The sequence below is a fragment of the Lactuca serriola genome, chromosome 4 (genome assembly GCF_051521515.1).
Source record: "Lactuca serriola cultivar US96UC23 chromosome 4, Lser_US96UC23_V15, whole genome shotgun sequence".
Lineage (NCBI taxonomy): Eukaryota > Viridiplantae > Streptophyta > Magnoliopsida > Asterales > Asteraceae > Lactuca > Lactuca serriola.
Window position 1 is genome coordinate 396638640 of NC_136411.1, and position 10136 is coordinate 396648775.

Genomic DNA, 10136 nt, shown 5'->3' on the forward strand with positions numbered 1-10136 from the left:
ACATGCTCACTTCTGCCTATATTTTGCCTTATTAAATTACAACATGGAAGAACAATGGATGAGGAGCGTCAGATTATAATCCTGTTGTTGCAGAATATTCATGGCAGCTAAAGTAAATGACTGTAATTGCAATGTACATAGAACAAAATACATATACATAGCTCAGGAAACTAATAACCCCATGAAACATTCAACTCAAAAGTCAAAACAAGAAGATTGAAGATGCCATCAACAACATTTATTGCACTATTTCAAAAGGCTAACACAGGTACATGATTTTGTTTGAAATCATTATCAAGATTCAAGGGAAGGGATGATTCATACAGGGGATATTGTGTTATAGCCCAAAACCTGAAAAGTATTTGATTAATGTTCCTATCTATTTTTCTGGTCCTCAGGTATCACTATTCTTCCACTATACAATTCAAGCCACCGGTTATAAATCCAAAGTACACTAACCGAAATGGCTGCAATGACAACAGAGATCCAAGAAACCCAAACCCACCTAGGAATAACATCATCTGCATCCCCAGATAGATAAAAAACGAGCATCTTGTAAACAAAAACAGGCCCAAACAAACCTCTAACAACAGAATACAGTGCATAAAACGGAGGAGACAAAACAGCAAACACCTGGGCTGCAATCTTGGAGTCGGTTTTCCGCACTCTTGCCAGCGTCCAAACGTTTTGAAAGAAGCTGGTGACCTCCGCCAGTATCAGTAAAATCAGAATGCCATACGCTCCATGAAACACCAAGTATCGACATGTTATAAACACAAAAAGGGTGGCCAAATGGTGTGCTATGAAGAGGACATCGCTAGGGTTGAAGATGAGATAATGAGAAAGATCCATGACGAAGTATGCAATGCTGTATTCCAGGACGGTATTTTGAAAATCGGTGTTGATCGATGCGAATCCACGATTGGAGTCGGAAAGGATGGCGTGACAGGCCAAGAAAACAGCAGGTGTGCCATGCGCGAGTGACATCAAACAGCTAGCAGCTTCCGGCCGGAGCTTCGGAGTCCAGTTTCGGAAGACGGTAATATGGGCAGTCAAGTAAATTGCAAAGAACATGGAAAAAAAGAGGGGAAGATTTGGGAAAAAAGAATCTAGAATTGGGGAATCCATTATTCTTGAAACCCTAAAACACAAAACAAAATGCCGTTGCTTGAAACCCTAATTCGCAAAATTGAAGGTCAAACCAAAGGAGAATCTTGTATGAATTGATGAAAACGGTTGTTGGGGGAGGGGTGGATAGATGAACAATATGCTATATATATGTTATTGTATGTATATATAATGATGATTTGATGGAGGGAGGGAGGGAGAGGGTAACGTATTTTACGAGACGATGGAAGAATTGAGATGCTGAAAAAGCAAAAACCATGTGGCAGCTTCTCCAATCGTCAACCGCCAAACACAATGGTTAACTTTTGAATTGTGGCTTTCACTTCAAATGTTAATTATTATATAATAAATCCAATTTTATAATTCTCGCTTACCTTTTCGTTACTCAATAAACAAGAGGACTTATGGAGACATTAATATATGCAATATTATTTGTATAAACATGTGGATGATGCAAGCATTTAAGATAATAACTTAAATATATAGTATATCATAATGATTAATGAACAACTTGATAAAGATGTTTGATTCGTCAACCTAACCTCTCTTCACCCATTTTGCGACCATCTACAGTGGTCATCATTGTTGATTTGGCCACAAATCACTAGTGAATATCATCTCATGTTTAACAGTGGCCAGTGGTTAGTGAATTAAAAAATAATTACCATAAAAAATGGTCAATTATGGTGGGAAGGATGAACCATTGGGTTTCCTTCTTTCTCACCGACTCTTTATATTCTCTATCTCTTTCCAAGTTTTTCTATCTTTCTCTACAATAAATATCTTTCTCTATAATAAAATGAATTTTTTTTATATAAAAATAAAAAAAATAAGAGGAATATAATGGTTGATATACCAACATTTTTACAGTTTGTATGTGGTAATGAACTGACACTCATCAATATAATTGTTACTAGTGGGTATTACGGACGATCTTATATACGCCAACAACTTTAGTTTCCAATTTTATCTGTAGCTTTGTTTTTTTATGTCACCTTTGTATTGAATTTATTAGATAAAATGCTATTAAATTTAATATTTTGTAACAATAGACTATATCTTTGAAAACTTGTTAAAAATAATTAATTTACCATCATTTTTTTAAATATTATATAAATTCTCCTTGTCTAGTTTGTTATTTTTAATCATATATAATATTTACAAAAATTATAAAATATATAACAAAAATAAATTCAATATATTACTATACACAATATTAATATGATAACTATGTAACATCCGAATTCTTGGATGTATTTAAATTTAATGTGGTTTGGATTTTTCGGTGGTACCACGTTGTGGTGAAGACATCACACGACGTGGTGATGGTTAATGTATCGTGGGTTTTAAATGACCACCACGGCGTGACATTTGTTTAATGAGAAACTCTAATATCCGGGGTTTACGTCATATTTAAGGGAATGTGATGGCTAGTGTTGCTCACCCTCAGCCTCCATCACACTCTCCCAGCCTGCAAGCAAACCTTATTCTTCATTTTTGCTCTCTAAGCATTTTGTGTTGATTTTTGGGGATTAGAAAAAGAATGAGGTGATTTCTAAACTTGGATTCAGCAAGCAACTTTTCTCACCATCTTATTATGCATCTTATGGACTCTTGTAAGTCCTTAAGTACCAAGCATTTTGGTTCTTATGCCTTAATTTTCATGTCCTTGATTACTGGGTGGTGAGATCTCATAAAGTTTGCAACTTTATGAATCGACAGGTCATTTGGGGTCTTAGATGCTTTGAATCTGGAGTAATATTGAGTTTTAGCATCATGCATGGAAGATTTGGCCGAAAAAACCTCATTTTGACCTAATAGAGTCCAAGACATGCATTGAGCATGCATGTCTAGAAAGTAAGGATTTTATGTTGTTATTTGATGCTAGAAACGTTCTGGAAATGGGGATCCAATAGTGTTCAAGAGAAAGTGCTTAATAAGCTAAGCCAAGTTATGATTTTTTGCACTATTTAGATCTAGAAATGTGATTTCTATTCCTTAGAGAATCTAAAGGGATAAAGTTGGAAACTTTAACCCAGTGCCCACGGTGTGGTGGCTTGGCTGAGACCCGCTTGTTTTGTCATTTAGTGGCCACGGCATGGTGACCTACTATAGTTGTGTAACATCCATAAATTTTTGAAAATTTTAAAACTTTTACAAAAATCCAAAAACCATCATTGTGTGCATATAGTTTTCAAAATAAGTTCGACATCAGAGAAATCCCAGGAATCATGAAACAAAATATGAGGAGGTGCACGGTCACACCTTCGCCTTCCCGTAATCCTCTGAGGTACCTGAAACATAATCCAAAACTAAGCCCGAAGCTTAGTGAGTTCCCCCAAAATACCAATCACAATATTAAAACCAGAATAGTATCACAAACAGCATGCATTCAGAGTCTTCAGTCTGACTAGAATGCCCCACCGGTCTACAGTCTATCTGGTACACTCACAGAACCTACAGCATGACTGGTACACCACCTCGGGCCTTCAGCCTATCTGGAACATTCTCCGGGCCTTCGGCCTGACTGGTACGCCCCACTGGCCTTCAGTCTATCCGGGACGCCCTGGGTTTGTTGGCCTTCAGTATAAAGCAGATTCGCCTCAACCTAACCACACATAACATGTCGATATATACATAACAATTAAACATATAACCAAACAATCAAACAAACAGACAGATCTTACAGATCACTAAGTATAGTATCATCCTATTATCAGGATACAGATCTAATAGATCACTACAATACTCAATCATACAATAATCAGGATAACAATCCAAAAAGGCCAGCCTTGGTGTCTTTGACCCAACAAGTACGGTGAGGAACACTTACCTCACAAGTAGTGTTGAACCGGTAAAATCCAACTCCAAACCTCAGCTCCAGACTCAAAGCCTACAACCACCATGTGACCATTTCTATCAAAACCTAGAAATACCCAAAATGCCCTGAAAGTTAAACTTTGTCAACCATGGTCAAAGTCAAAGTCAACAGTAAAGGTCAACAACCCATGTTGACCTAACTCATCGAGTGCACCTACCAACTCGTCGAGTTCCTATAGTATCCAGAGAAGCGGGGAAACCCTAGCCAACTTGTCGAGTTGGTTGGACAACTCGCCGAGTTTTCCCAAATTAACACATTCTGTCCTTTTTCATCAAGTCTAACACTTTAAAATGTAGATCTGATACCCAAGAGCTGGAAAACCATGTAAAGTTGTTAACTTTACGTCCATGTATGTCACCAAGAGGCTCCAAAGCTCAAAGAAGGCTTAATAAGGGACCAAAAACTTGAAGGGGTCCTAGAACTTGATTGTAACATCCTGTTCCGGATCGTTTTGTGATTTAAGGCTCGTGGGCCATAATCCGGGTATGAGAAAGTTTTGAGACTTTAAGAGAGAAAGTATAGGCCAACTTTGGATATGGATAAGGTAGCTTGTGTGATAAAAGAGTACGGGTTATGCTTTAGAGTCCAAGAGTATCGGAGAAGGCGTTGGCTCGATTTTTATGAATTTTGGGTTTTATTCGTGGAGTTTGAGGTTGTGATGAGTTGCTCAAAGCGTAGCGCTTCTCACCACCTTTCCGTAGATATAAGGTTCATTGGCAACAGACTCATAACGAAGAAGATATTATAGTTTGAAGTTTTGGCAGAATTAGTCCTTATTGAGAAATGGGTGGTAATTGGGTACACTGGGTGATACTTGAGTACATGCAGCGTACTTATGCGCCTTGCATGATCGGGAACGCCACTTAGTACGCTGGGCGTACCAGAGGGTACGTTGGGCGTACTAGGTCCAGAATGAAAACCCTAATGTTGTGGAGTGTCCCTATTTAAGGAACATGATGGCCTCATTTCCAGCCACCATTTCCAGTATCCAAGCCCTCTCAACCCCTAATCCCATTTCTCTAGCTTGTGTGAAGGTTTGTGGATCATTTGAGTGTTCTTATAGAGCTTGTGATGAAGAAGGGGTCTTGAAGGAAGGAAAGCATGTGCTTCTAGCTTGTGTATCTGACTTCTAATCTAGTTGGTGCATCCTCCAGAGGTATCAAGTTTGAAACTTGCTTATTGTTGTTATAATTTTGGTTTTGGGTCCATTTCTAGGGTTTTATGTCCCAAGCTTGAAGCTTTATGAGTTTGATGAACTGCAGAGCATAATACATATCCTTTCATGAGTATTTGGTGGTCTAGATTCAATGAGAACTTGGTTGTCTAGATGTAACGTCCCAAAATTCAAGACTAAAAATTTCTTTTAATAAAACATTACTTAAAGCAAAGTCATCAATCTGAAACATAATCAGAGTACTAAATTCCAAAACACATGTTCCTTATCAGAGTAAACATTCCCAGGCTATCTAATCTATGATGTGTGCCATGCGATCACCCCGAGCTCTTCCCTCCACTACCGGAAGTACCTGAAACCATAACTGAAAACCGTAAGCACGAAGCTTAGTGAGTTCCCCACCCTACCACATACCATGCATAACCACATACTACACATATCGGGCCGTGTCCGCTATCCTGGGCCTCGCCCACTACCTCGGGCCTCGCCGCTCCAGGCCCCGCCTGGTTTCGAGCCCCGCTCGGATACAGATCTGTTTCACTTAGGCCTCTCCTGTCATAGGGCCTTGCCCGCTAACATATAATAACACAAAAACATATCACATCACATAAGCTAAACACATACTAACGAATCTTGTCCTAAGGCCTCGCCTGTCTCTGGGCCTCTCCCTTGTCCTGCTACTGATGAGTCATGGAACCCCGTCCATACTCCTGCTGATAGTGAGGTACGGGCCCATCCCACCCTCACTCCTTCCCTAACTTGGGCCTCGCCCCTGATCTGCTGCTAATGAGATATGGAGCACCATCCACACTCTGCTATTGGTGAGTTACGGGACCTCGTCCACACTCACCTTCCTACCAGGCATATACAAGTATCACACAGACAACAAGTATAAACTATCACATAAACCATTCCTTGGGCACCCTCCCGCTATCATTGGACCTCGTCCTGAATATCATACTAGCATACTGTGCCTAGGGCTAACCCTCGGGTCTTCTACTCACAACTACATGGGCCGGCATTGTGGCAGTAGACCCATTCACACAAAAGGGAAAGTCGCCTGCACTGGCTGAACTTGCTGATGATCCCACTAGTTGCTGCCCGTCAACTCTCTGAACTCCTACTCCACTAGCTCCTCGAGCTACCAATATCAATGCAACACTTAGTCTAACTGACCCCCGAAATAGAACCAAGTCAACTCTGGTCAAGGTCAAAGTCCTGGTCAAGGTCAACCTTCCAGGTCAACCCTACTCGCCGAGTCACCCTACTGACTCGCCAAGTTCATATGTTCAGAGTCCTTCCATTCGCGACTTAACTCGCCGAGTCAGTCCATGACTCGCCGAGTCTACCGATTCCCGAGTCCTGACCTGTCCAACTCACCAAGTCTCCACTCGACTCACCGATTCGAGTCTCAACTCGAAGGGTTTGGGGTTTCGTGACTTGACTCGCCGAGTCCAAGAACAGACTCGTCGAGTCCAAGACAACCTTCAACAGACTCGCCGAGTTGTTCTTCCAACTCGCCGAGTTCCTGCCCAACTTCATCCGACTCGACGAGTTGCTCATCCCACTTGTCGAGTTCCTCCTAATCTTCATGCTACTCGCCGAGTCCTCTCAAAGGACTCGCCGAGTCCATTCAGATCTTCATACATGCAGAGGACTTTTGAGTCATGCTTGGACTCCAAATTTTAGATCTACCCTTCCCAAGCCTATTCCTCACGTAAAGTTGCAAACTTTATGTGTAGAGAAGGAGATCTAGGCTAAATACACCATAAACTAGGGTTTATGACAACCATGCTTCACCAACATACCAAGAGCTGATACTTTATGGGATTCTAGACCAAGACAAGCATGGACCTGAGGTAGCAACCTCAGATCTGAACTTTTAGCTCGAAATGGTTACTATCATGCCAAGAATGCCCAAAACATACACATAGATCTAGGTGCAAAGGAGTCCAAGAACTAGCTTATTACCTCCAAATGCTCAGAAATGTCTTCCCAATCCCAGGTCTATAGCCCCCTTCTTGCACCTCCAAGACCCTTCTTCCTTCTCCAAGCTTTAATGCACTCTTCAAGGCAATAATTAGCTCAAAAATGGATATGGCGGCTAGGGTTTAGTGTTCTGGGTTAGAGAGGCAGTAAAGGAACCCTAGGGAAGAGAATGAGGCACTTAAATAGGCTCCAAGTCCCGGATTTAGGGTTTTCCTCATTCAGACCAGACTCGCCGAGTCTCCTTGGCCGACTCGCCGAGTCGGTCACTTACTCCTCGAACCGGATCCCGCTCGGACTCGCCGAGTTCCTCCTTGGACTCGTCGAGTCATCCCTTAAACTTAGGGTTTTCTTTCCTTTCTTGGCCTTCCTGACTTTGGGTGTTACAACTCTCCCCCACTTAAACTAAACTTCGTCCTCGAAGTTTGCTATGGCCAACCGCCTGCGATCTGCCTCCAATACCCCACCAATTATTCCAACACCAGCTGCCTACCTTCGCTGGTCTTCCGCACGGTCATTCTGACTAACATCAATCCTTGCGGATAATAGTCTTGGGTCAACCCTGACCCTGAACATTCTGGAAACACAACTTACTCAACCGACAATCCTTCTGGTACTCTTCGAGTATTGCACTGAACCCATAGGGGTTCACCCCTTCTTTCCTTGCGCGATTTCCTTACCTCCCCAAGGCAATGCTCCATAACCAACTATTTCCTCTCTCACTGTGAAGATCCTATCTTCACCAATCCATTACTCCCGCTACCTCCTGTATGGGTCATTATTGCCAGTATCCACTGGGCATTTCTTCCTACTATAATTTGGTGTCGAGCACCCCACGATCAACTAACTGAATTCCACCATACACTGCATACCCGCACTGCTACAGACTGAAAATTCTGCTATTCCTCATCTGTCTTCCGGATGAACTGAGACCACCCTGGTCCTTACCAATCTATCAATATCTGGATTACCGGCTCCCACCGGTCGCTGGTCCCAACACAACTACTAGTCGCTCCTAGCGACTTTCGAAGAAACTTCAACCACCTATAACTGCTCAATCTATTCTGCCATTCAGGCACTAGAATCCTGAGATCCTCGATCCCCTATCTTAACACTAAGGTCCCTACCAGGTCCCACATGTGCTGCTAAAACTCACGGGCCTCGCCCACGGGTCCCACCCGCCTCTATCCTTCTAGGCCCACTTGTCTAACCACTCTCGCTCGGGACTCGCCCACGGGTCTCACCCAACCATACTACTGAGCAACCCTGCTCTCAGGTCTCACCTACACTGCTAATCTCATACGGGCCTCGCCCACGGGTCTCACCCAACTATATCATGGAGCGGCCTCTCCCAAGGTCTCACCTCTCTAGGGCTATACAGGCAAACTCCCTATCATTCTCATCCACTACCCATTCCTGATCCCTATCTGGTCACTAGGAGATAAGGGCATCACCCCAACTCCGCTAACAAAGCTACTATGGAATGCTACGGCTTACCCGCAGTCTTACATCACCTTCCATCACTGACTACTAGTGAATGCTATGGCTGCCACGTAGTCTTACAACACTTTCATCCACTGAGTGCTAGTGAATGCTACAGCTACCCCGTAGTCTTACATCACTTTCTACCACTGACCGCTAATACGAAAGCACCCCATGCTGTCAGTTCTCAAGATCCTCCTTCTGACTCACTTGAGTCCTATAGGAAATCCTCCAACCTGAATTCCCAACCACATACTAACCATCACCAATACACGCACTAGCTGAGGGGGAGTTTCTCAAACTCCCAACCCTGAACTCCTCAATCCATCAAACGATGTACCACTTCTTTTCCTTCTTGGAGGTCACGCCCTTATTCTGGATTTACGTGCTCCTACCTTGCACACTCGGAGGATTCTCCCCCACTTCGATCCTGCTTACCCCTTGCTGCTCAATACTCAAAAAGAAATCTCAATCCTTGCTACCATTCCATAATCAATCTGCTGAGGAACCTAAGCTTACCATAGCTAGGGATCTAACCAATCCATCTCTAAAACTATACCACTCCGAACTAGCGAGACATACCAAGTCCATCCCAAGCATGCTACAGTTACTGCATCCTATGCAACCTTCCCCAATAAGGCACATCCCCCCCTAACTACCATTCAATATCCAAGGTGTGCAGATGGCATATACATAATCACAAGCAAGCCACACCATAATACTATACTCATACCAAAATTGATGCAGAACCATAACAATATAATCATGCACAAATAAAAGAACTGAAAACGGAAGTCGCATACCTGCAACGTCCGGCGTTGCTCGCGTCTCCAAGGTAGCCATCTGAAAAGCCCTGCCTCCTACCGCAGGCACCTCTGCACGACCCTGACGGCCGTCTGTGATCCTCAAAGTTGCAGGGGCAGGTGCCATCACCCGTCCTGCTGAAAACAAACTGGGGCACTGGGCCTTCTTGTGGCCCCGTTGATTGCAGTGAAAACATATCAAGTCAGATCCCTGAGTGGTGGTAACAGTACAATCCCTGCTAAAATGACCAGTCCGACCACACTTGAAGCAGCCAGACTCACCGCCGCTACCACTCCTGCACGCGCCCCCGTGCGCCCTGCCACACTTCCCGCACCGGCTGCGGTCCTAATAATCCCTCGATCTCGAATCCGATCCCTTGGGCCTTTTGCCCGAACCCGCAACTACCTAAACCTCATCCGGCTTCCTCTTACGGATCTGCTCCAAATCAATTTCCCTCTCTCTGGCCCGAGAAATCATATCTTCCAGCGTCTTACAGCTGGATCTGCTCATGAACTCCCTGATGCCATCCTTCAACATCTCATGGTATCGGGCCTTCTTAATCTCCTCATCCGCAACATACTGCGGTACAAGAAGATCCCTCTCCCTGAACTTGGCGGTGATCTCCGCCACAGTCTCAGTGGTCTGCGTCAAATCCTGAAACTCCCGTGCCAACTGTTGCAC

The 10136-nt window shown here is 43.5% G+C and overlaps 1 protein-coding gene across 1 annotated transcript; it reads right to left on the bottom strand.

Moving 5' to 3' along the window:
* Positions 1–216: 216 nt before the first annotated feature.
* Positions 217–1458, bottom strand: LOC145097953 (DNA-binding storekeeper). Its single transcript, XM_079035628.1, has one exon. It carries the CDS (start codon positions 1126–1128, stop codon positions 376–378), a length of 753 nt encoding a protein of 250 aa, XP_078891754.1. The 5' UTR covers positions 1129–1458; the 3' UTR covers positions 217–375.
* Between the last annotated feature and the right edge of the window lie 8678 nt (positions 1459–10136).